The sequence below is a fragment of the Chrysemys picta genome, chromosome 22 (genome assembly GCF_011386835.1).
Source record: "Chrysemys picta bellii isolate R12L10 chromosome 22, ASM1138683v2, whole genome shotgun sequence".
In the NCBI taxonomy this organism is placed as follows: domain Eukaryota; kingdom Metazoa; phylum Chordata; order Testudines; family Emydidae; genus Chrysemys; species Chrysemys picta.
Genome location: NC_088812.1, coordinates 15,025,376 through 15,051,193, shown reverse-complemented (window position 1 = coordinate 15,051,193; position 25,818 = coordinate 15,025,376). Strand labels below are relative to the sequence as shown.

At 46.8% G+C, this 25,818-nt stretch overlaps 1 protein-coding gene across 4 annotated transcripts in view; it reads left to right on the top strand.

Moving 5' to 3' along the window:
- Nucleotides 1-23,054, top strand: part of GALNT6 (polypeptide N-acetylgalactosaminyltransferase 6) — a 42,648-nt gene extending 19,594 nt beyond the window's left edge. For all 4 annotated transcript variants that reach the window (XM_065576241.1, XM_065576242.1, XM_065576244.1 and 1 more), the window contains 8 exons: nt 6,198-6,347; nt 7,762-7,996; nt 13,754-13,871; nt 14,586-14,786; nt 15,813-15,944; nt 18,865-18,966; nt 20,430-20,582; nt 21,284-23,054. In XM_065576241.1, the coding sequence (XP_065432313.1) occupies nt 6,198-6,347; nt 7,762-7,996; nt 13,754-13,871; nt 14,586-14,786; nt 15,813-15,944; nt 18,865-18,966; nt 20,430-20,582; nt 21,284-21,406 (1,214 nt within the window). In that variant the 3' untranslated portion in view covers nt 21,407-23,054. The remainder of the gene's footprint in view (nt 1-6,197; nt 6,348-7,761; nt 7,997-13,753; nt 13,872-14,585; nt 14,787-15,812; nt 15,945-18,864; nt 18,967-20,429; nt 20,583-21,283) is intronic.
- Nucleotides 23,055-25,818: the final 2,764 nt, after the last annotated feature.

Here is a 25,818-nt window from a genome sequence, read left to right as displayed (position 1 = left end):
CGATTTCTACCCGCCGATTCAGGCGGGTAGTGTCGACCCAGCCTGAGACCAATAGGGTACTCCAGAAATAATAACAATACAGCACAGTCTGTTGCACCAAACTCAAGTGAAACTGGTCATCCAAGGGCCGAAGAGAGCTCGGTCCCTAAAAGCCTTTCAGCACAATTGCAGATAATTCCCATTAAACTGCAAAGGACAGTCCCTCGGGGCTGCGAGGCTGGAACCTTTGATCGGCCAGTAAAAAGGGGGGGAAATGCATTAAGCTGCTCGGCGCATGCAGCTGACAGGATTAAGGAAACGGGGCGAGTAATATCCACAGCGATGACTCCAATAATAGTGAGCTAATTTCCAGCCGGCAGTAACACAATTGTTCCCAAGGTGCCAGCTTTTTCCAAGCTGGGCTGCAAAGAGTTGATTCCCAGCCCACCAGAGGGGACTCGGCTAAAATGAGAGCGCTGAAGAGTTCCTAGTGGCTCAGCCAGGGAAAGCTTCTGATAAGGCTCCCCCAGAATTGCTGCTTCCCACAATGCACGAGGGTCCTGTTCTGCAGGTTACTACAACACGTGTGCCCTGCAACCCTGGTTAAGGCAGGCATCCCTGAGGGGGGGACAGGTCTCCCGATCTCCAGTCTCAGCCCTTTCATTTTTTTTCTGTAGCTCTTTTCAGGGCTTTATTGCAACCTAACTTGACCCATCTGTAACAGACGCAGCGGCGTCTGCCTGAGATTGCAGAGAGCCTGAAACAATCACTCAGAGAGATGTGAAGTGCCCCATTCACTTCAGCAGGTGCTAACTTGGGTGATACTTGAAATATCCACACTGTTCAGTGTTTTACTGCTTGCCAAAGCATGAAAGAAGAGGAAGTATTCTATTAGGAAGAGCTACATAATCTATTCTGACTGTTTGTTTATTTTGGGCCTTTAACAAGAAGAGCCAGGTTTTGAAGGGGGTTAGTTCCACTTTCCTCAAAGGAAGCTTAGTTCCCAAATGTCTGTGGAATGCTGGGTTAATTATGGATGGCGTATTCCACGGATGAAGTCTGCTCCGCAATTGGCACGTGAGTTAGGCTGTTTAACGCTCCCTGGAGAAGGAAAGGAGACTTGCAAACTTCACTTTTCTTTTGGGCAGGTGAAATGAACCACAAGTTCCCACCTATGATTGTGGAGGTGGGGGCTAGGGAGTGGAGATCATATTTTTGGCCTAGCAATCCTGACCATGCCTTATTTTAGGTTAAATGCCGCTTTCCATTTCCACGTGCAGGGGAGGTGCAATTCCAAAGAGTTGGTAACGTTCAGACGATCCCCTTTGTATATGTGGCGGATTCCTTGATTCTTGGTAGCACCGAATCCTGTTTTGTTTTTTTAAAATCTGATCTCTGCACCTAACTGTCACCAAGTAACAAGCTGGGAACCCCTCCCACATCCTGTAAACAGAACACATTACGCTTTCCATCCTTGGCAATTACTCACTTGCAAGGCACACTGCCATTTAGCGATCTAAATTCGTTGCAACCACGGCAAACTAATCATATGGTTCAGCATCAGATCTGCCTGCAGCTTTGATCCCGGAGAAGATCAAGCTTTGACCAAGTGGTGGGGGTGGGGATAAACAAATATCTTCAGTTTGTGAATGGGCAGCTGCACGGACCTCTATAGTGGAAGCTAGGGTTGTCACCTTTCTAATTGCTGGTAACTGGACCCCTGAGGCCCCGCCCCTTGCTCCGCCTCTCCTAAGAGGCCCTGCCCCCATCACTCCTCTCTTCCCTCCTCGCTCACTGGATCATCTTCACTTCTCTTCCTAGCCCTGGCTGGGCTCCCTTTTCCCCAGGGACAGGAGCTGCTGCAGATAGGAGGCAGCCCCAGCTGAATAGGGCTGGCGTGGGTTAATGACCCAGTGCCTCCCCTGCCCCACGGTAACCAGACTCTCGGTGTCCAGTCAGTACATCTGACCGGACACTGCCAGGTCCCCTTTTCGACTGGACTTTCCGGTTAAAAACCAGGCACCTGGCAACCCTAAATGACACCGGGACACAAGCCAAAAACAGGACCATCGGGGTAAAATCCAGACAGGTGACAACCCTAATTCCCTTCTGAACACCATATAGGGCTGAGGGGTCCTTATTTTGGGATCTGTGTTTATATGAACACCATGTGGGCATTGAGTGGAGGTGAAATTTATATTATGATTCGCTTTACTCAGTTTGTGGGATGGCTTTGTCTTGTTTTCCTTTGTATTCTGGTAGAACCTAGAAGCTCCAAGCCCCACTATGTTAAATGCTCTGTAGACAGACCATGTGCATCTACACTGCAGTCAAAGGAGGAATGTGATTGTAACATGTATAAATATACCCAAGGTAGCTTTAATTGATCTACCTCGCATAGCGATAATAGCGAAGCCATGGCTGTACAAGCCTGCCTGGGACCCTGAGTGCACGCTTGCATAGGCGCTGACTTCCCCTCTTTCACGTGGGTCCTCGACCCCCGCTCTGCCCCCGGCCCCACTCCACCCCTTCCATGAGGCCCCGCCCCCTCCCTACCCCTATTCCAACTTCTTCCCCAAATCCCCTCCCCTGAGCGCGCCACGTTCCCACTCCTCCCCCCCCCCCCCCCCGGAGCGTGCTAACGCTGCCAAACAGCTGTTTGGCGGCAGCCAGGCAGGAAGCACTGGAAGGTAGGTGGAGGACCAGGGACGTGCCGGCTCTGGGGGGAGGAGGACGACGCGGGGCGGGGGGTGAGGGGAGCTTGACTGCCGGTGGGTGCAGAGCACCCACTAATTTTTCCCTGTGGGTGCTTGAACCCCAGAGCAACCACTGCGTCGGCACCTATACATACTTGCACTTCAGCCATTCACTGCTGTTGGTACCAAGATAGCTAGATAGCTAGCGCAAGCATGAATACACACGCTGCAATCACACCTCTGATTGCAGTGTAGCTATAGCCATCGTAAGAGACGGACCCTTCCCCGAAGAGCTTATCATTTTAAATGCATAAAACAAAGGGTGGAGAAACTAAGACAGGAAGTGACTCGCCCGTGGTCATGCCAGCGGGTCAGTGCCAGGGCCAGAAATAGAACCTAGATCTGCTGAATGACTCTGTCCAGTGTCCCAGCTGAACGTTACCACCCACATGTCCGCTAGCAAGCAGGCTGGTTGAGAAGTTTGGCGAGAGGACAGGTATGTGCCGTGTGTGGTGATTCCCACTCGGTGCTCAGAAGAGGTTTACATTTTGCTCTTTTTGTTGTTGCACTCTTCAGGGAAGTGTTACTCCCTGCAGCAATAATGGAGCCCTCGCTCTGACGACGCAAACAAAATCAAGTCAGTTGGCTGATGCATGCCCCCTGCTAATCCAGAGATGTTTCAAGCCTCCAATGACCTCTCTACGCTCTTAATTTAATGCAGTGTTTCTCAGACTGCGGTCGCCGCTTGTGTAGGGAAAACCCCTGGCAGGCCGTGCCGGTTTGTTTATCTGCCCCATCCACAGGTCCCGCGGTTCACCCCTGCAGGCCAATGGGGGCTGCTGGAAGCGGTGGCCAGTAAGTCCCTCGGCCTGCGCCGCTTTCAGCAGCTCCCATTGGCCTGGAGCAGCGAACTGCGGCCAGTGGGAGCCACGATCGGCCAGACCTGCGGACGGGGCAGGTAAACAAACCGGCCTGGCCCGCCAGGGGCTTTCCCTACACAAGCGGCGACCCCAGTTTGAGAAACATTGATTTAATGGGTGAAAAACTGGATCTCCCTAAAGACCTGGCATTTGACACTTTAGCACTTGGTTATAAAGCTTCCAACTCATCTTTATCAGATTAAGCGGATCTCATTTCCTGCCCACCACCCAGCCTGTTTAAAAGAGCGCTGTAGACTGTCCTGTGAAATATAATGTCTTGTGTGCTGTTTTTATGTGCTCTCCAGTTGCTTTGCTAGCGCAATGGCCTCTATTGTGCTGGTGTCTTTATGCTGGGGAAAAGGATGTTGATAGGATGGCAGCACCAAGTAGCACTACGTTTCTTTCCACTCCCCCTCCCACCCCCCAACTGTGTCACCCACTTTACAGCCTAATTCTGTTGCGGATGGTTTTTACCAGCTGGATTATCTTCCTGCATTTTAGCAGCAACTGTTATTTATTACTGGAGCACCAAGCAGCTTCCCCTGGAAAGAGGGGCCCATGGTGCTAGGTGCTGTACAAACCGTGAAAAGGGCCCTGCCCCACAGAGCTTGTCTAAATAGACTAGTGAAGGGATTGGAGGACAAACAAAAAGGCACAGAGCACGGAAGCGACTCTCCCAGCCAGCCACAAAAGCCGGGGAAGGAATCCTGTCTGACAGGCCAACAAACTTTACAAAACATGCTTGAACGTGGATTGTGCTTTCTGTTCTGCTGCCGTTTCCTGTTGTGGCCCAGGTGCTGGAGCCGTGGTCTGTCGTCACCTGTAACTCGAGTGCCTTTTCCACAGTGCTTTGCTCTGACATTTACTTCACCACTGTGCTTCACCACTTCCTGTCTAGAGGCCTTGCAGCAGCAGCGGACTCTGTTGTTGCCACTTACGTGAGCCTGAATGTCCTTGGGTAGCCATGTGCCAGGCTCAGAAGTTAGAGGTGCTGGAAGAGTGTAATTCCCTGCTTTGTTCCATAATATGACCGGATCTGAGATTCCATTTTCACTCTGCAGACATCTAGATTCTCTCTAATCGTTTCCTTTCTGCAATCGTTGGAGAAGATGGTCCAGCAGTTAGATTCTAAGATGCCTGGGTTCAATTCCCTCCTCTGTCACAGGCTGCCTTGTGTGACCTTGGGCAAGTTCCTTATCCCCATTGTACAGATAGGGAACTGAGGCTAACAGCACTGCCTTGCCTCACACGGGTGTTGGGAGAATAAATACATTACAGATTGCAACGCCGTTTGAGATCTCCTGATGAAAAACACTACATAAGACAGGTATTGTTATTATATTGGGATAATTAAATACATTAAAGGTGGAGGTATCCAGATTCTACAGGGATAGAGGCCATGTAAATATCTAAGGTAGATATTAGCCCCTGAAATGTTAACCGGGGAATATTTCCTGGCTGCATGTTGAAGAGGCTTGGGGGACCTGGGTTTTTTTCTCTCTTTCTGTTGGGGATGGGAGTAGCTTTGTGCACCTGCATTTCTTAGACCTGCCTCTCTCCGAGTAAACCGAGATATTTCACAATGTTCCTCTTTCTCCTTCATCCCTTTCCTTTTCTTTGCTGAGCTCATCCTCTGGTGCCTTTGTGTCTTAGTAACATCTGGCTGGAGGGGAAAACCTAATTCTTTTGTGCACTCAACTCTGAGCAAGTCGCACTCCCCCATCCTTCCCCCCCCATCCCCCGGTGACAATTCATCTGCTTGGTCATGATGAAGTTTTAACTACAGGTCAAGAGAATTTTTTAGTTGTACCGTCGAGTCCCAGACTAATCTCTTTGATGGGAGAAAGCTGGAGAGATTATAGCTGCAGGAATAGCTCCATAGTTCAGATTGCAGAATGCCTTTCATCGCAAGGCCCACTCACTTTAACAAATAAAAAAATCCTTTTTTGGGGGGGGGGTCTTTTTCCATGTTTAGGCTCAAGCTAGACATGAATCTTAGTGGGGAGGTGGAAGAAAATCAAGGAAATTGTCTTGAGTCAGTGGACTCTGCAGAAAAGATTCAATTCTTTTTTTTTTTCCTGAGGGGGTGAGAAAGAGAGAGTTTCAGCTGGGGGGGGGAGGAAACAACTTTTAAAAAGTTGGAATTTGTCATGGATTTAGTCCTCTCTGTGAGGATCAGACCTAGGATCAGCCTGGTCAATTAACACGTATTTTGGGGTTTTCAGACTTCAGGTTGTGTTGACGCAAGGTCTGTATGCGTCAAGCCCACAGTGTGTTCTGCGTATTTAGAACTATGATACTGCCATGTTTTCATGATCAGCAAAGCTAAGAAGTTTGCTCTGGGCAAGAGGCGCATGGGGATGAGGTGAGGAGATACCTTAGGGTGGGCAGTCCTTCTCTGGAGAGGCAGTGTTGCTCGGTGGATAGGGGACAGGACTGGGACTCGGAAGACCCGATTTCTATTCCTGCCTCCGCCACTATGTCTTCATCTGTAAAATGGGAGTATCGCTTGCTGCCGTCGCAAAGTGCTTTGAGATCGGCAGACCTTCTGAATTATGACCCCTTCTCACTTCCTGTGCATGCGATAAACTCTCCCTTTCAGACTATTTAAAAGACCAACTGGATCTCTACGTGAAGCAGCTGCAGATAGTGAGAGTTGTGCGGCAGCAGGAGAGGAAAGGGTTAATAACCGCACGACTACTCGGCGCTGGGGTCGCAAGCGGAGAGGTGCTCACTTTCCTGGATGCTCACTGTAAGTATAGCTGGGCCTTTCTGCCTTGAGTCAGCTTCTGGACCCCAGGTGTGGCTTTTAGCGGCTTTTGAAAATGTTACTTAGAAAGAACTTGCATTCCCCCAGCTTTTTGGGTTCTTTTCGGTCAGGCCCCGGCCCTAGGCCAAATGATGCACCAGGCAAGGAACGTCTTTGGCACACTCCCCTCTCCCCCGTTTGTTAAATTTTTGAATACCTTATTTTTGTACTGTACTCGTAGCTCATTTCAGTTCCACAGTCTTAGAAAGTCATCAAACATTGCATGTTAAGCATGTTGCATAGATAGGGGTTCAGTAGATACCTCTGGGGTCTCATTAAACATGTCCATTATTCGTCGCTACTGACACTCTCCACGTTTTAAAACGCAGGTACGCTTTCGCCATGACCCAATAAAGCACGGTTCACAATTATCACAGCTGGGCTCTTGCTTCCCTTCCCTTCGTTCTTGTATCTCATTGACTGGTGACGTCCCGCCCCTTATATAGCCGCATGGGTGTGGCTGGCAACATTTTAGGAGGTTCAAGGAAAATGTAGTTCTCGGAAAATCTGGAAGGTTCTACAAAGGTGCACGTACAGAATACCTGAAACATTTTATTTCAAACATTCTATTTTCCCCTTTGTCACTAACAAGGAAACCAGAACCCCAAGCCCAGCACCCCACGGTCACTTGGATCACCTACCCCTAAATCCAGCCCTGTTTTCAGTCATGCCAATTGGATAGTTACTTACCTCCAGTTTTGATCTGTCTTTTCTCCCCCGTCCCTCCTCCTTACAACACGGCATTTGTGTTTGGAAGCAGCCTGGGTTACCGGGGGTGATTTGTTTTTTTGCCTTTTTTCCTGGTTTCTTGTAGATAATCAATAGTCACGCAGGGCCTCACTCACGCTGAGCAGTGCTTTATTCTGCAAGACGGCCGGTCAGTTGCAAGGCAAGCCGAAACCAAAAGCTGTCCCTGCGTGAACCCTTTTTTCAGTTGTTTGAATGGGATTTCTTGCAGCGTAAAGTGCGGTTCTGTGCACGTAAGGCTAGCGATATATGGACCACCATGAAATGACAGCGTTTTCCTGAAAATACAGTGTGTTCTGGCTGTTATTCTCAAGCAGTCTAAGAAGGGGGCAGAACTTGTTTCCCTCCACCCAGGGTGAGGCCGGTCTCCCCAGAATATTTATCATTCATCATTTTGTATTCTGTTGGTGTCTCGATGCCCCATCAGAAATGGGGGGCCATTGTGTCGAGGGCTAGGTTCACACCATAGGCCATTCCTATTCAGCATATGCTTCATTCTTTCATTGACTCTGGGTCCATAGGGAGAGATGGGGCCTGCCTTAAGAGCTTGCAGTCTAACCAGTAGTGATGAAATCCCACCTTTATGGTCCTCTTCCTCGCTGCTTCTTAGGCGAGTGTTTCCACGGCTGGCTGGAGCCTCTCTTATCCCGGATTGCAGAGGAACCCACTGCCGTGGTGAGTCCAGACATCACCACCATCGACCTGAATACCTTTGAGTTTTCCAAGCCAATCCAATATGGGAAGCAACACAGTCGGGGAAATTTTGACTGGAGTTTGACCTTTGGGTGGGAGGCCATTCCTCCTAAGGAGAAGCAGAGAAGAAAAGATGAGACCACCCCTATCAAGTAAGTGCAAAGCAAATATGCCTGTGGTATATTGCAGTCTTCTGAGACCACTGCTTATCATGTTGGCCAACATTGTCTCACTGGTTCCATATACTCCCCCTGTCAGTAGCCATCTCTTGTCTTAGACTGTAAACTCCTCCGGGCAGGGACTTTTGTTGTGTGTTTGTACAGTACCTGACACAATGGGGCCCTGTCCATGACTGGAGCTTCTGGGTGTTATGGTAACACACCATTTTTCTTTGTGGGTACGTGATACAGTACCGCAATAGGCTGTAATGGAAAGGAGTGTTTGGTCCTCCTTGTCAGCCTAATGATGTAGTTAACAAATACTAGAATAATTCTATGTGAGGAGCAGTTTTGGGGTTTTTTTTTTCTTCAAGTTGCAAGGTTTTCTGCTTAAGCCTGGTCTAAACACAGATAGATATATCCATCCAGTCAAGGATGTGATTTTTTGTTTGTTTTGTTTAGTTTAGTTATCCTTAAACTTGGAAGGATTATATTTTTGTCGGCAAATATCAGTAAATGTCAATTTCACCATACATACACAAACCAAGGAAAAATATTTCCCTCAATAACTACTGAAATTTACAGATGGGTGAAGTTTTAAAAAAAAAAATGCTGCTTGTTGAACTTATTAAAGTTTGATTTTAAGGATATTTAGTGTGTATTTTTGACATGTGATGGTGACAATTTGTGTTTTACTGTTATAAAGCTTTAATTTTCTGAATCTCAGCATCTACGGTCATTAAATAATTGTGTGAAATACACACCCGCCCCTGGTCTAACCCACCATAATTTTGCAGAACTGTGAAACTTTAAATTGATAAAAAATCGGGGGAAATGCTTAGCAATAAACATCTATATTATCCATAGAATTTTTTTTTTAAATCTAATAACTAGGTTTGGCAGAATACAGGTACAACCCCTAATGGAGACAGTAATGTTGACATAAAGGTGCTTTATATCAGTATAGCTTATTCCCATATAGTAATAAGCTATACTGGTATATAAGAACCTTTATACCAGTGTAACAGCATCCACACTAGAAGGGTTATACCGCTTGGTCCAGTGATGACGGCAGATGCGTGACCTAGTTTCAATTCCCTGCTCCTCCGCAGGTTCCCTGCATGACCTTGGGCAAGTCACTTAGCCTCTCTGTCTCAGTTCCCCATCTGTGCAATAGGGATAATGGCATTCCCCTACTTCACAGGAGTGTTGTGAGAATCCGTATATTAAAGTTTGTGAAGCGCGTTGAGACCTACTGGTGAAAAGAGTTATAAGAGCTGGGTGGTATTATACTGGGATAGTGAAAGTGGTGCAACTTTCTAGCGCAGACAAGCCCTCAGATCTGTCTGAGGTTCATTCAATGTGGCCCGTTTTGTTAGAGGGCAAATCTGACCTGCAAATATCGTCCTGGGTATTGGAGTGGACTGACATCATCTTGACAAATGTGTGATGGTGGTTTTTTGCAGGGGGCTGTTTTTTCTCGTGTTTTTTGTCAGCCTTTTTCTGAATTTGGAAAATTTTTGTTTTTAAAAAATGACCCATTTAAAATTTTTCATGATTTTTAAAAAATTGGTGGGATTATTTTCATTTTTTGACTTTTCTGCTTTCTTTTTTCCAGTCAATTTTTTTTAATCAGGTGGCCACCCTTCCCCTCTCCCCCCACCCCCCAAAAAAGGGGGTCAGGGAGGATAAAACAACCAATTAAAAATTACGGGAGGGTTGAACCCTGCAAAATGAAAGAGATTTTAATTATTTAAGAAGCCTTTTTACCAAATTGTTTGGGTTTTTTGTTCTACCCCCTCTTCCCCCCAACCAGCTCTAGATGGCATTTGTCCTTTTTTCTTGGGGAGAAAAGAGGCAAAGACAAACACCATCTACCATGCAACATGTATCTTTGTGGGGAGGAGTAGCCCCTTGACCCCACCCTTCCTAATACGCCCTACTGCCAAGCTCTCATAAAGAGCTGCTGAGTTTGGGCATGACATGTTTTGAATGTGGCAGATGTTGAGTGCCGCTCAAGGTACCTCAGGCCTGACTTTGAGAGAGGCTAGCAGAGCTAGCCAGGAATTTTTCAATGAAACACTTTTCTGTCTGAGACATCCGATCTGTCAAAACCAAAACTTCTAATGGAAACGTAGCAGTTTTGATTAAACATTCGTCAGGAAGGTGTCGAATATCCGAGATGGATTTCTTTTTTTTTTTTTTTTTTTTTTTTTTTTTTTTTTTTTTTTTTGCGGGATTGGGGTGGGCTCCCAGAACAACCAAAAGCCTGACTCAGAGCCGTGACTTAAACCTGGATTTCCCCCATCCCAGGTGAGTGACCTAACCACAGAGCTGTTGGCTCATGTTTTTTGTTGGAAAATTTCAGAGTTTCATCGTTCCAATGGAAAACTAAAGCACATTTCAGAACCTCTGATTTTCACAAAACAGAATTCTTGTTTTCCAGCTCAGATCTAGTGCTGAGATGCTTTGGACTGGCTTGGCCCTGCAGGCCCTTGAATAATCTGAAAACCGGGCCCGAAAACAAACCTCCAAAGCCAGCGGCAGTTCCTGGCAGCTTGGCCTTGTGTTCATATACCGTGTACATCCTCTTAACTGAGTGTAAAGATGTCCCCTTAGGTTGCTTGGCTGTTCGGAGTTGAATAGCTTCCCCTTCCCAGTGTAACGCAGCTCCATCAGACACTGGTGTGCGTTCTATTCGGGTTAGCTGAAAGGAGTGGGGTGGTTGGTGGGGAGGATATCTCTGCTTGGGTTTGAATGAGAGAGAGCCATTATGAACTTAATTCTACAAATAAAAGTGTAACCCACACACCTCCTGGGTGTGGTGTTCTGTCCCAGCTAGTGGCACCGAGACCGCTTAGCGAGAGATTAAAATGGGTCTGCTCTACGGCCTTAGCTAAGAGCCAGTTGTCTTTTGGCTCATGCGGTAGAGGCTCATGCATTGAGGTCCCCGGTCTGATCCTGCCCGCCGCCGACCGGGGTCTGTTGGCGTTACAAAAGGACGTCTTAATCACCTCAGGCTCCAGACAGACCTTGCTTTCTGGCAAAGTCTCTCATTAAGGGCCTAATTACTGTGTCTTTTCATCTTTCCACTTACCTCAAAAACCCTGTCATCTGAACGCACTGTCAATACCTGGGTTGGGGGAAGGGGGGCACGATCCGCCCATTCAGTCTTACGAAAAGGCCCTTTTCCGTTTGAACAGAGGGAGCATTAAAGATTAGTAGGAATTGCCAGCCCTCACAAAACAGGAGCACCTACTTATTGCAATACTGAGAGTTAACAAAACTTGCTGTGGGTTTTTGTCTTTGCCAGTGAGATGGTATTGGTTCATTTCCAATTAATTCTAGTAGGCTGGAGGCAGCATGGTCTGGTGGCTAGGGCACAGGTCTAGGAGGCTTGGGTTCAAATCCTCGCTCCGTCACTGACTTCCTGTGCGATCTTGGACAAACCACGAGAGAAGATTTGCCTGTAAAAGCCCTAGTAGAGAAGTAGCTTGTACCGGCAGAAGAGGTATTTTGCTAGTACAGTTCCTGTCATTCGGGGAGGAGAGTTAACTATACCGCAAAAGCTCTCCTTTGGCCAATGTAGCCTGCGTCTAGACTAGGAGGGTTTTCAGTATAACTATACCAGCAAATCTTTTCTAATATAAACTAGTGTCCGTTCTACACCTTAAACTTTTGCTGGCATAGCTGTTTGAGTCCGGGACGTGAGGAGGCGTGATTTGTGACTGACGTACTGGTAAAAGCACAGCGTTGCTGATCTATCTCATTTTGTTCAGAAGGGCTGGAGTCGGCTATACTGCCCAAAGCACAGTTTTGCCAGCGTGAGGTCCGTCCACGGTGCTAGCGTAGTATACTGGAAAACCTTGTCTCATGTAGACCTGTCCTCTGCCTCCGTTCCCCATTTGTAAAAGGGAGCGGAACAGCACTGAAGTGCTGCGAGGATAAATACAATAAAGATACAACAGTGACGGGGGCCAGATAAGTTCCTAAGATTGGGTTTTGTCTTTGGTTTTGGTAACTTACCTTTGACATTTGAAAGTGCATGGCTTCTGCAGCGCCATAGAAAAGAGTCTTTTGTCTCCTTCAAACCCTGCCAGCCTGCTGCCCAGTTGGCACAGACAACTGTAGACTATAGTCCCCCGTCTCTGCCCCTTCAGAAACAGAATAACCTCGAATTCCCAAGTGAAGACATTCAATGCCTGCTCTTGGCCCTTTCCGCGATAGCAAGACAAAGCTTGGCCTCTGGCCTGGAGTACGGCTCCGCTTTGTGGAAAGGTCAGACGGGAGAAGTTTCTGTCTCAATAAAGGTCCCTTTTTTTCCTGGGGACTGGTAACTTGGCTTCCAGCTGCCTCTAATCTCCGCTGGCTCCTCTCGGCGAGAACACAGCAGTTCAGTAAGTTTTATAAAAGCCAGTTTCGGTTCCACCCCACCCCCCATTTAAAGTTCAGATGTAACGGATTATAAAGGGAGACGGAAGGAGAAGCTTAGCCCTGAGTAACTGGATTTCCTTTTTGCTATGACGTTCAGTAATGATACTCTAGGCTTCTCCTCCTCCTGAATCAGATCAGGCCTCTGGGTCCTGCAGCTATCAGCTGCTCCCTTGACTTCTCTCTGTCTTAGGGACTTGCCTAGCCCTCATTACCAGACAATCTGAGCTCCTCACAATCCCATGTATTTTCCCTCCCAACACACCTGTGCGGCAAGGTAGCACCATTATCCTCATTTGCGGATGGGGAAACCAAGGCACAAAGATCAAGTGATTTGCCTAAGGTCAGATAGGGAGATGGTGACAAGGGGGGGAATTGAACCCATGTCTTCAGAGTCTCCAGGTTAGTGTGCTATCCACTGGACCCTTCTCCTTGTCTAGACGCTAATCTCTTATCTGAAGTATTTGGCAAGAGGGTTCTGATGGTCGTTCTAAGGGTTTCTTTGTTATCCTAATGTCGTAGACTCACGACAGAGCAACATTTTTCCTGATCGCAGGAGGATACCGCAATACCCGGACCCAGAGCTGTGAATGTGAAGATTATTTAATATCTCAGTGTAGCTATCCCCATCTGCAAACTGGGGATATTTGCATCATGACAAATCCAAGAGGGATGTAGCCTCCCTCAGGGGTCCCAGAATGGGGTGGGGGCAGGAGGTCAGGGCCCCATCACTTTTTACCAGCTGTAAGGGTGAGTGACTGTGGGGCGGGGCCTTGTGGGGAAGGGGTGGTGCAAGGGTGGGGCCTTGTGGGGAAGGGGTAGTGCAAGGGCGGGGCCATGTTTCAGGTACCAGTGCCACGTGCCCCCCCCACACACACACACACACACACACTTTTAGGGACCTTCAGTCATCCCAAGCCTCCCTACAGATTTGAGTGCCACCTGGCTCAATCTCTAGCCAGATCCCTAAAACAGTCTGGCTGTATGTTCAGTTTGTCCATCCTTCATGACCTTATTGCCCTACTAAAACTTTTGGGATTGCTGGCTGTGTAGCAGCCTTCCTTGGTAAATGTGTTCCAGAATTCCTTGGTCTTCTGTCCTAATATGTCCATACCAAGAAAGCTGCCAATACCAAACCAATGCTGATGGAGGCAGTTGCTGGGTTTGGCTTTGAATATCCTCCTTTCTGATCTTGTCCCGCCACTTCCTACGGGTATTTGTCTTGCAGCAGGATGAATGGTGGGGTTTGCCAGGGTTGTTAAATTAACATTTGTGATGCACTAAGGATGGTCTCTTGACTCTGCTTTTGTGTCTCCTCAGGTCTCCCACTTTTGCTGGTGGCCTCTTTGCGATCTCCAAGTCCTATTTTGAACACATTGGTTCCTATGACGACCAGATGGAGATCTGGGGTGGGGAGAATGTGGAAATGTCCTTTAGGGTAAGAGCCAAGTGAAGTGCAGTGGGGAGGGGGGTGGGGGGGGACCGTTAACTTCTAGCTGGATTAAAACTAGGGGGCCCACACACTTTTTTGCTTCTGTAGGCCCATCATGTTGCAAGAGTTCCCCCCACAAACACACATGGTCCCTGTGTGGTTTCCCGTTTTTCACTCTTCTGATTTTCTGAAATTCTCTCCCCGTCCCACCCCCCCTCCCCAATCAATAGGATTGTGCCCACTAATGTCTAGAACATTCCCTGAAATTCTGGCATTGATCAGATGTAGCATTCAAAAGTTATCACGTTATGGAAAAATGCCATTAAGTTGAGTATAAGGCCTCATAACCTTGGCTAACAAAATCCATTAACTATGGGCTTTGGGCCTGAATTCCCGAAGTGCTGAGGTCTCGCCACTCCTTTGCAAACCAGAGCCTTTGTTTTCAGGGCATGTGGTTAGAAAGGCAGAGCTCTGTTTGTACGGCCCCTAGCGTGATGGGGTCTGTGACTGGAGCTTCAAGGTCCTACTGCAATGCAAATAACAAAGCTCAAAGCACATTATGCCAGATCTCAACCCAGTCCAGTTCTGTACTTCAAACTATGGAGGAAAACACTTTGGACATAGGAAAAATTCTTTTCCCCCTTTCATTGATGTGTCAGGGTTTGTTTGACTAAAGCTCCCTTTGAAATCCACTGGATGGGCGGCTTCTCCCTTGTGTAGGTTTGGCAGTGTGGTGGTCAGCTGGAGATCATCCCCTGCTCGGTGGTTGGGCACGTGTTCCGCTCCAAAAGTCCACACACCTTCCCAAAAGGAACTCAGGTCATCTCCAGGAACCAAGTGCGCCTGGCGGAGGTCTGGATGGACAACTATAAGGAAATATTTTACAGAAGAAACCAGCAGGCCTTGAAGATGGCCAAAGAGGTACTGAATGCAGTTCCATAAAGCATCTCGCAAGTAATCAAAGCATCTTTGATGTGTTTCTGTATGCAGGGAAACTAGTTGGTTGATTCCTCTTGGCAGTGTTGGGCCTCTTTTAGTGTCACGCTTAAGGCACTGGTCCTATGAAGAGAACCACATGGATGGACCCATCTGCCTGTGCAGAACTCCATAGAAGTCAACTAGATTCTGTGCCGGGTCAGTGGCCAACCCACGTGGGATCTGGATCAGTAGTGGAGCTAGGTTTTAGAGCTGGGGGGCGATGGGTTATTGGTAGTACCACCTTCAACTATAGCTATTGGCTTGAAAAGGTGCCTTGTGCTGTCTGAGATGAGCCTTCCAATTAGAACCAGTTAGAGAATTTTTCAACATACAGTTTTTCATCAAAACATGCTGCTTCATTGAAATTTGTTTGCAAAACAGGGTAGGTTTAGACAAACCTCCTGACTCCCTCCCAAAAAAAACCACCATAGAAAAGCTTCAGAACTATCAATGTTTCATTTTGACATTTTCGGGGGGGGGGGGGGAATTCAAGTTTTCTAGGTCAAAACATCATTACATTAAATTTCTAATTAAGTTTAAAAAACAAAGCTTTAAAAGAAAACCACTTGATTAACCCAACCTGAACTTTCTGTGGGGGGAGGGGGGGGAGGGGGGTAGGCAAATATTTTGGAGACTTCCACTTTTTGTTCTGATTTGGGATTGGGGGGGGGTTGGGTTTCAAACTTTCAAAGATTCGCTGGAGGGGAAAACAGGTTTCCTGTCTCTCTCTCTCTACTTCCAGTGACCAGCATCCTGGGAAATATGCTCCTCGGTGCTGTTTTGCATCCTACCTGTGATAAGAAGGGAAGGTGTGTAGTAACTTAATCCCATAAGGTTCTGCAGTGAATTACAAATGGAAACCACCTCTCTGTGATGCTTTAAGGCAAACCTACTAAAGGGAACACCGGGTTTTGGATTCTGTTGCTGCCCTACTGAGGTTAGTTTAATTTTCTTGCATGATTTTGATAGAAAACATACGGCGACGTTACAGAACGGCTCAAACTGAAGGAGCAACTGCACTGTAAAAACTTCACCTGGTATCTACAAACTGTCTATCCAGAGATCTTCATCCCAGACTTGACCCCAACCTTCTACGGAGCAGTAAGTGCAGGAGTGTGTCTGTGTTGTCCTGTTTCCTTCTGGCAAACCCCCCTCGATTCCCTCCTTCTCTAGAAACAAATGGAGATGGTAGCAGCGGTTCGTGCGGTGTAGAGGCTCCAATGAAGATGAGGGCGCCATTGCACGGAGCAGACTCCTGATGTGACGGTCCCTGCCCCAAACAGCTTACAGTCTAAATGTCCAAGACAAAATTCAGATGAGATGAGAAACTCAGACACGGAAAGGGGAAATGACTTTGCCACAGACTGGATGTTTTCCTAAAAGATCCGCTGTAGAAATTATTTTGGGGGAGTTCTATGATCTGTGTTATACAGAAGGTCAGACCAGATCCCGATGGTCCCTTCTGGGTTGGGGTTTGGAATCTACAAATGAAGGCGTCCCAGCAGGAGCCAGGAATACATTTCGTATGCTTACCGGCACTGCTGTTATACTCACGGCTGGTTCGATGAGAGCTTGGGTGTGAGCATGTGTACATGGGCAGGGGAATCACACCCCTAACTCATAGTGTAGACATAGCCTTAAACAGTGCCCTGGCACTTAGAATCCTCAATGTTCTTCATGAGCAACTCTGTCAGACTTGTTCAGTCGCCTGATCTCTCTCCTCCTCCCCTCATCCCCTTCCCCTTTGTCTCCGGGCTCGTCTAGACTAGCTGGGTGTGAGAGAGAGAACCCATTTTCCCTTTATTTACCCACACAACCGCCCCTCTCTTCCTCCCCCCCCCCTCCCCCAGTGGAAAAGGCATTTGGTGTGTGTTTGGTTTTTTTTAAGTGGGCTTTTATTCCTACTGACACAATCTTGCATCAGGACGAAAAGCTTCATAGAAAATGTTAAACACAATGGAAAAAAAAAAGTTCACTCCTTTCAAAAGACTTCTCCCCGTATATTCCGCCCCAGCAAGCTACGTGATTGGCAGCTTCTGCTCAAGAATGGAACAGTGGCGGTTAAGCGGTAGGGGTGGGGGGCGTGTCAATGCCCAGAAACGCTGGTCTTTGATTTAGCCGGTTTTGCTCTTTCACCCAGGCCAGCAAGGGGAGTGTAGTAAAGATCACTCACTGCCTGAGGGCTGGGCACACCTTATGTCGTTACTTCTGGCCAAGTAATAGGCTTCTATGTGGCCAATCCAGTTCTTGGCTGAAGGGATACTGGTATCAGTACAAGGTTCTGAGAGTTGGGGAGTTTAAAATGGGACTGAACTGTAGCGAAGCCAATTGAGGCTTTGAGCAACAGACAAAGGAGTTTGACTCTCACCTTCCCAGTGAGTCCAGAAAAACAGCATCTCTTAAGTATTTATCTGGCTTGTGTTACCATAATATCCGAGTGCCTCGCAATCTTAAATATATAATTCCCACGCACCCCTGTGAGACACAGCAGTGCTGTTAGCCCCAAACTGAAAAATCAGTTATGTGCAGAGCGCTGTTTATCTCTTCTGGCCGCTAAGGATTGTTGTGGTTGGTTTCTCTGGCCATTCAAGGTCAGTTGCCTCAAGGAAAATACACACTTTGGGTTTCTCCTGGGAAGTCAGCTCCGCTCTTTCCAATTCACAGCAACAGAGTTAAATGCCCACTGCAGAAAGGTCGTTGCTTTGCATAGTAAAAACTTGCAGCGCCGGTTCTCTGATCCAGCGATCTACTGATATGTAAGCAGAAGAGGAGTGACGAGACGTGAACCGATTGTGCATAGGATCCTAATCCTGGTTGAACCCTCCTGCCCTTGCTTGCATTCCGGAATACAGGTGCAGCCAGAAGATAGCATGGCAGATGATTTATTCATTTGCAGGGCTGCTCCCGGAAGTTGTTGTATCGAAGGCAGTTTACAGCTATCTGGCCGTAGCAGATTACTTGACATCTGCTCTGGGTTGTTTTCAGTTTGCGGAGTTCTCAGCATTATTTTCCCCAGAATGCTTTGTCTTCGCAGCTCCCAAAAATAATCATCCCTAGAAAGTTAGAGCCTTACGAAAGGTCCCAGCCTCTTAAGACTTAGAGCTCCAAGGCAGAGATTGTGAAGCAATTTTGGATGTCCAGTACTCATTATTTTAATGTGAATTGCTTGCTGCAATCATAAACTTTAAGGCCCGAAGGGACCATCTTGGTCATCTAGTCTGACCTCCTACACATCACAGCCACAGAACTGCCTCCACCTCATCCCCCTAACCTCTGGCTGAGTTACTAAAGTCCTCGAATCATGATTGAAAGACTTCAATTACAGAGAATCCACCATGTGCTCTTGTTCAAACCAACAAGTTACCTATGCCCCATGCTGCAAATGCAAGGTGGCAGAGACCTTGAGGTTTTTTTTTCCTATCTGACCTGGGGAGAAATTCCTTCCTGACCCCAAATGGCGATCAGACCCTGTGCATGTTGGAGAAACCCACCAGCTGGACACCTGGGGTAAGAGTATCAGGGGGTAGCCGTGTTAGTCTGTATCTACAAAAACAACAAGGAGTCTGGTGGCACCTTAAAGACTAACGGATTTATTTGGGCATAAGCTTTCGTGAGTAAAAACCTCACTTCTTCGGATGCAATTCTTACCTGGGGTAAGAATTCACTGTAGTAACTCCGAGCCTTCTCCGTCTAGTGTTCCATCTTCAGTGGCTTTGAAAATTTCAGCCCAAATATACTGAGTATTAAACTAACCCCTGCTGAAAGAAGAGAAATCGGGAGGATCCCAGTTACCGAAACAAAACCACAGCAAAGCCCTGATTTAAAAAAAAAAAAAAAAAACAGCCCAGGGATCCCGACAGGATGCAATAGGATTTGCTGGGCTGTGTTTTGAGCTGAAAAGTGGATCCTGAATCCCTGGCCAGGCGCACAGGGTTGGGTCAGGTCTGTGACTGAGTGCCCAGAATGCAGCAAAGTTGCCTCCGACCTGAGTTCCTTGCTTTATTTTGTTCTTTGCTTTCAGATTAAAAATGAAGGGTCAAAGAATTGCCTGGATGTTGGCGAGAACAATCATGGAGGGAAGCCGTTGATCATGTACCCATGCCATGGAATGGGCGGTAATCAGGTATGCAGCCTGTGCGAGTATATCCCACTAGCTTTCACCCCATCCCACCTCCACTGAAATAGGAAAGCCCAGAGCTGGGAAAAGAGAGAGAACCCAGCCTTTCCCCATTCGCAGTTAAGATGTGAATCATGCACGTAACCTGGGCAGTTCCCCCTCCTTTGTACCTCTTCTTATTTAAACAAATTATTTTATTTGGGTAAGGACAATAACCTCCATTCAAGTCCTGAGCCTGAATGATCTCTGCCCCAAACAGCCGAAGTCCATAGCACTTCAGCAACACTCTGTGCGCCTCTGCCTTTCATCAGAGGATTTCTAAACACTTCACAATGTGAATTAAAGCCCCCTTTCAGAACCATCCCAATTTTCTGTTCGTTTGTTTCTGGGCTGAACCAAACCACTGAAGAAGAAAAAATTGATTTGGGTCAAACAAACCATTTCATTCAAACTGAAACAAAACATTGTGTTTGACTTTTAGCCGGTTTAAATGTAAAATTCTATCCCAAAAGCATGTTAGAAAACGTTGAAACAAACGTTAAGATTTTTTTCCTGATTCTTTGTTGTTTTTTTTTAACCGAAAGAATTTGGCGAATTCAACAAGAATTCGTGAAACGTTTTGGTCCATCTGAATCTTCATTGTTTGGCAGTAAAAACATCATCCCAAAAATTTACCTTAACTCTGCTCCCTTTTTCCCTCATGAAGTAGGTTGTTATCCCTACGGATGGTAGAGGATGGGGAAGGAGTGGGAGAGGGAAAATAATTCTGTCCCAGTTCACGCAGCCCATCAGTGGCTGATCTGAGCTCAGGAGATCAGAGCTCACTTCTAGTCTTCTGCTCCAACCACTAAATCTATTGCCCCACTCTGCCAGCTCCGTTGGGTGTCTGACTGTTTTGCTTTCGAATATGCCCCACTATAGTGCACTCTTTTTTTTTTTTTTTCCCCCCCCCCCCCCCGGCAGCTCAACTCAGTGTGGCCCTCTAGTGGTGGCTAGATTGCCCAGAAATTAATGAGTCTGCTATAGCCTTGTCTAACAGATGGATCTTTCGGGTTGAGCAGTAAAGGCTTTTGCATTAAGATCCAGAGGTCTCCGTTTCAGTCCCTACTGCTAAAGACAATCCCAGGGCCATCGGCATTACATCACAATTGGAGTTAGGGTTCACTCCATTGGTGGTGTGAGCAGGCTGCCCCTTGTCCATCCGGCATCCACGCTGTTCAGTGTGCAACTCATTGGGGGATTAGATGTCTTGTCAAGGTGGGGGTGGATCCTTCAGACTTGTGGGGACTGACCGGCATTGGGGTGCACTTGATTATCAACTGGCATAAGAATGAATTCTACCACCTTGAGTTAATTTTGGTGCTGCCTTCATTAGTGGAGAAGGCAGGCTGTTTTCTTGTAGCATAGGTGACCATTTGGAGAGAAGGAGAGCACCAGTCTAATCTCCCCTGTGTGGTCTTGGTTCTCAGTATTTTGAATACACGTCCCAGAAGGACCTGCGGCACAACATCGGCAAGCAGCTCTGCCTCCGATCTGGCTTTGGGCCGGTGGAGCTGGGAGACTGTCATTTCACAGGAAAAAACACACGTGTTCCAGGAAATGAAGAATGGGAACTGACCCACGTAAGTAAAGAACATGGGCTCAATGCACCCGGAAGCAGCAGTGTCTTTCCCTCTTCCTCACCTCTGACAGGAGTTTCTTGGATACCTTGCAGAAGCCTGTCTTGTGCTTTGCTGTCAAACTGGGAGGGTTCCTTTGGGAGGCAGTGGGACCTACTGGGGAGAGGACTGGACTGGGGCTCAGGAGTGGAGCCATGCAAGTAACCAACCTTATTTTGGCTCTCTGGCTGTTCCAAAAAAATTGAAAAATTTTGGTTTGGGTCAAACAGTTTTGTTGCAATTTGGAGCTTTTTTTAAAAAAAAAATTAAAATTGAAGGAATTTTTTTAAGTGAAAAGTTATTTTGAATCAGGAAATGTAAACCTTTTGTTCTGAAAACGGCAAAACAAAACTTTTGAATTTTTTCCGACTGAAACAATTCAGCCAAAACTGACACAAATTGGTGAAGTGTTTCAGTCAATCCAAATCTGCATTTTTTTTTTTCCTCACCGAAAAAAAAGTCTTGGCTGAAAAATCTGGCCCAGATCTACTCCAGAGACCTGGGTTTTATTCCTCGCTCTGCCAATGGTTCGCTGGGTGACCTTGGGCAAGTCACATCGCCTCCCCGTGCCTCAGTTTCCCCTTCTGTACGGTGAGGATAACAATGGTCTTTGTAAAGCACTTTGAGATCGGTGGATGATGTGAGCAAAGTATGTTTGTTTTTAGGATCGTCTGATTAAAAACGTGGCCTCTAACATGTGTTTGTCGGCAAGAGATGAGCATCCATCGATGACTTCCTGTAACCCCTCGGATTCTTATCAGCAGTGGTTCTTTACCCAAGACATATAGTGAAGACAAAACCAGTGTCAGCAAGAAATGTGCCAGCCCATCTCACTTTGAGACCTTGATTCCAAACTGCACTCAGGAAAACAGAAGCTAAGACTCTCTCCTTTTATTTAAAGAAAGCTAACGTCTTAAATATGCTGCATTTCACAGTTGCCTTTAATTCTACTCTGTGCCTTTGGGATAAGACTGTAATACATGGAGATTTTTGTACCACTTTTTCTAAGAGACTAAGCAAACTTCTTGTTTGCAGCCTACGTGAGTGTCATATTGTAACATATCCAAAGATAAATAACATGGGACCAACGATGTCGATAATTGCATGAATGATCAATCCCACTTCCTAAACCCCGGAAAATTGGACCACAACCAGTCAGAATGCAAGGGATGAGACTGAATTCAACACCTGTCCCAAAGAAGGAGTGCCAGCCGGCCTTTGAATATGTCTCATGCCAAAGATAGTACCCGGTGTCCTCTAGTTATCACATAGGCTTGCATGCAAAGGCAGATCAGGACGCTGCAAGAAGAAATTGCAGTGTCACGGTCAGGAGAGCATATTCATGCTCTCTAGCACAGGCTCTTGTTCAATGAGATTTTTAACCTTGAAGAAGGAGATAGGTGTGTGCATTTAAAACATAACATCAGGGTGCACTGTTGTGTGAAATCCCAGCCTGTTGCACCGAATGAAACCTGTGTGTTACCTTGCCAGCACAAGGCGATAGTAGTACTAATTGTGTTGCAAATAAAAAGGACTTTCTGTGCTGTTAATCCCCCAAAGGAGAGATGAATCGTCATTTACTTGGCCCACGCAGGGAAGTGGCCTGGTGATGGTCCTGCTGAGCATAGACTAGCAGGGGCAAGCCTGATATGGTGGCAGTATTGCTTGAGAGACGGGTACTCTATGAGCCTGCGAGATCATGTTGGTGGTTGGAATGAAGATTATGGAATAGCATGCAGGGTATGGGAGGATTTTTTTTTTTTTTTATTTTTATTTTTTAAATCACTGGATCAGTGCACATGCAACACAGATCCTGAGATCCAGCAAGCTCATGGCTTTTGATTTCCTTGTGCAATGAAGTAATACTACCATCTTTAACTTAGAGCGTGTGCCAGTCGGGGGAAACAGGTAGTGCCACTTTTATCCTGGGCTGTCTGCTTCACTTTCGTGCTTGGGTTCTGGTACTTTATAAAAATCTGCATCCAAGTAACACCTCTGATGACTCATCCCCACCCATAGACAGTTTAAATTAAGTACGCAAGCAGAGTAACTGGTTTTTACAGGATATGCTGATGCAAATCCAGGATGTTTGCACTCTTCAGTAAAGAAATCCCCCTCTGCCCCCCTCCCTTCCCCCCCCCCCCCCCCCCACACATAGATTCTGGAGGGCTTAGTTTAAACTCTGATTCTGATCCCCCGTATCCCATACTAAACTGTGCGGCTCGTTTCTCTACCATTTTAGCATTTTGTGGAAAGATGGCCTAGTAGGAGAGTGAATGTAAGCCCTTTTTTGAGACTTGAATACTGTAGTTTACGTTAGTTTCTAAGCGATTCCATTTCATTTTAATTGAAAAATCTTCCTGGAAATGGGGGAGACGACCTACCTTTGGACATGTGACCTGAACCTAAAATAAAGAGATGTTCTATTTTACAAAAGAATCCAGTCTGGATTTGGTTCCTTTGGAGCAGATGTTCCCGGTTTGCTTCAACAGGCCCTAGAGCCACAAACACTTCACCCAGCTGTTTCCGAGTTGGCGCACCTTTCAGTTCAGTTATTAACCACACGTATTATGGCCACTGTACACAGCATTACAGTCCCTGCCCCAGAGAACTCAGTCTAAATAGAAAAGACAGACATACAGGATGGGGGAGGAAGGGGATAGAACATACTAGCAGAGTGAATAATGCAATGGTGGTAAATATCATGTTAGTTCCACAATTTGTTTAATTTCATTTGGGGTGGGGGGTTATATTTAAATGAGACTTTGTCGGCATAATAAGCTAGGTACGTGTTGCCAAAGTAGTGGCGAGGGTGGGGAAGCGAACTCCCAGGCCCTGCTGGGAATATCCACCCCGGAGGACAGGGCTACATGCTGCCTTTTGGGGTTTGAGCTCCTGTGTCCATTTCCCAAACGCCGCCGTCTGTCCCTGGATCCCAGGGGCAAGTCGCGACGTAGCGCCATGGCGCGGATTGTTTCTAGGCGTGGCAGGTTCTCAAAGCGTTCACTCTGGTGTGCACCGATGGTTTGCGAGGCGCTTGATTTGGACAGGCGGGGTCTGTTCCGGCACATTCAAAATCCCTAAGCTCCGATCGCGGAGGGGAGTTCCCTTTGGAGCACCTTGATGAGTTTGAGGGATCTTTCCCAGTTTGGAAGGAAAACCCCCTCACAGCACTAAAAGCTGAGGCTAGAGCTGTCACTCTAGTATGGCCCCTTTAGGTGGCACTCTTACCCCATCCACCTCTTTAGCCCTCGTTCTCTCAGACAAACGACAGTCATGACTGCCCCCAAGGGATTCGAGTATCCTCTTTGCTGCTTGATAAGTTCACCATTGCGCAAGGAAAATAAGATCAGACACAAGCCCCAACCCTTAATGTTGTAGCAGGACGGGGAAGGCCACCCCTCCAGCCCGGATGACTGGAGCACAATCTCCTGGAAGTGGTCTTGCTTTGTAATTCCTCTAGGCTGCTGAGAGTATTAAAGAGCCTGAGGTCAGCATGAAAATGCCAGCCAATTAAACGTATCCTAGAAAAATAGCCAGGATTGCTCCCTCTAGCACGCCTGCTCAGCTGTCCTCTGTTGGAGCTTCTCTATACTATGGATGAATTTCAGTGGGGCACCAGTGCCCAGTCAGTTTCCCTTTGTCCCAAGTATCTTCGCTGGTTGTCACAAGTCCCCAGGTTCTTGTCCTGTTTGAGTGTGGCCAGCAGACTTAATTGGATGGATCTCTATCTTCTGTACTTACGTGGCACCCATTCCCATAGTCTCTGAGCACTTCAGAATTTGTAAATGTACTTACCTTCCCAATACCCGAGTCGAGTTAGGTTCTAGTCGGGACTCGGCCACTGACCAGCTTTGTAACCTTGGTCAACTTGCTTTGCTGCATTGTGGTTCAGATTCCCCCTCTGGAGAACGGGGCTTAAACCAAGTAATGGAGCTCCACTAACGTTGGTCGAAAGCTCTGATAGCCAGCGGTGGAAGATACAAAGCATGGTTATACCTGCCCTGAGGTATTTGATTCTGGAGTTGGTGAGGGAGGCATCCTTGGATCGCGTGAGTTTTGCACTGAAGCGGAGTCAGGGAAAAGTTGCACAACTGAGACAATTTGTATAATCAGCGCACTATTTTCAGTTATTGCAGTCCTGCCACATTCTGTTTCCCCTCCCTGACGCACCCCAGACATACACTGGTTTGGCTTATCCCGTCTCATCCCTGTTCATAAAGTCCCTTCTTCTGATTAAAACTTGCCACCTACCAATGCAATTGAATGGTGCTGGAAATGCTACTCCATTGGTGTTACAAAGTTCAATATCAACCATCTTGAGTTTCTCATCAATTTCAGAGTCTGATGAATTACTCTGAAGACGGACAGCTATTCACAGCCCATTTCTTCTGAATAATGCTGCCTATTGGGTGTGATGTGTTTAAATATCAACTTATTAGTTATTACATAGACCGTTTTCTGTTGCCTGATCTACTGAAGGTCTATTGATTTATCTTTACTGGTTTAGGTTCCCCAATTAGCATTCTGTAATTTGATAGGGTTCTTGCCCCAGGATTTATCAGCGTCACTCGCACTCGGGAAAGACCTTCCACAATTGTAAAAGTTTTATTACTACCGTGATTAGTCCAATAAGTAAAACCATCCAAACAAGTAAAGTGAGATAATAGAACGCCGTAAGGACAACCCGCACCATTACATGTGGATAGACTCGCTCAGTGCTGGGGAGAACTCTAAGGACTGAGATAGATCCTAGTCTGATCCTGGCGTGCCAATGAAGAACTCCAAGGGTTTTACCTAAGACCAAATGTTGTATAATGTCCTTCATACATATACATGAAGGACTCTTCCTTCCTTTACAATATCTTAACTTCTATACCCTTATAGGGTGTCGTCCTCCTATCGTAACAGAGGGTCCTGTGGCACCTTTAAGACTAACAGAAGTATTGGGATCATAAGCTTTCGTGAGTAAGAACCTCACTTCTTCAGATGCAAGCAATGGAAATTTCCAGAGGCAGGTATAAATCAGTATGGAGATAACGAGGTTAGTTCAATCAGGGAGAGTGAGGTGCTCTGCTAGCAGTTGAGGTGTGAACACCAAGGGAGGAGAAACTGCTTCTGTAGTTGGATAGCCATTCACAGTCTTTATTTAATCCTGATCTGATGGTGTCAAATTTGCAAATGAACTGGAGCTCAGCAG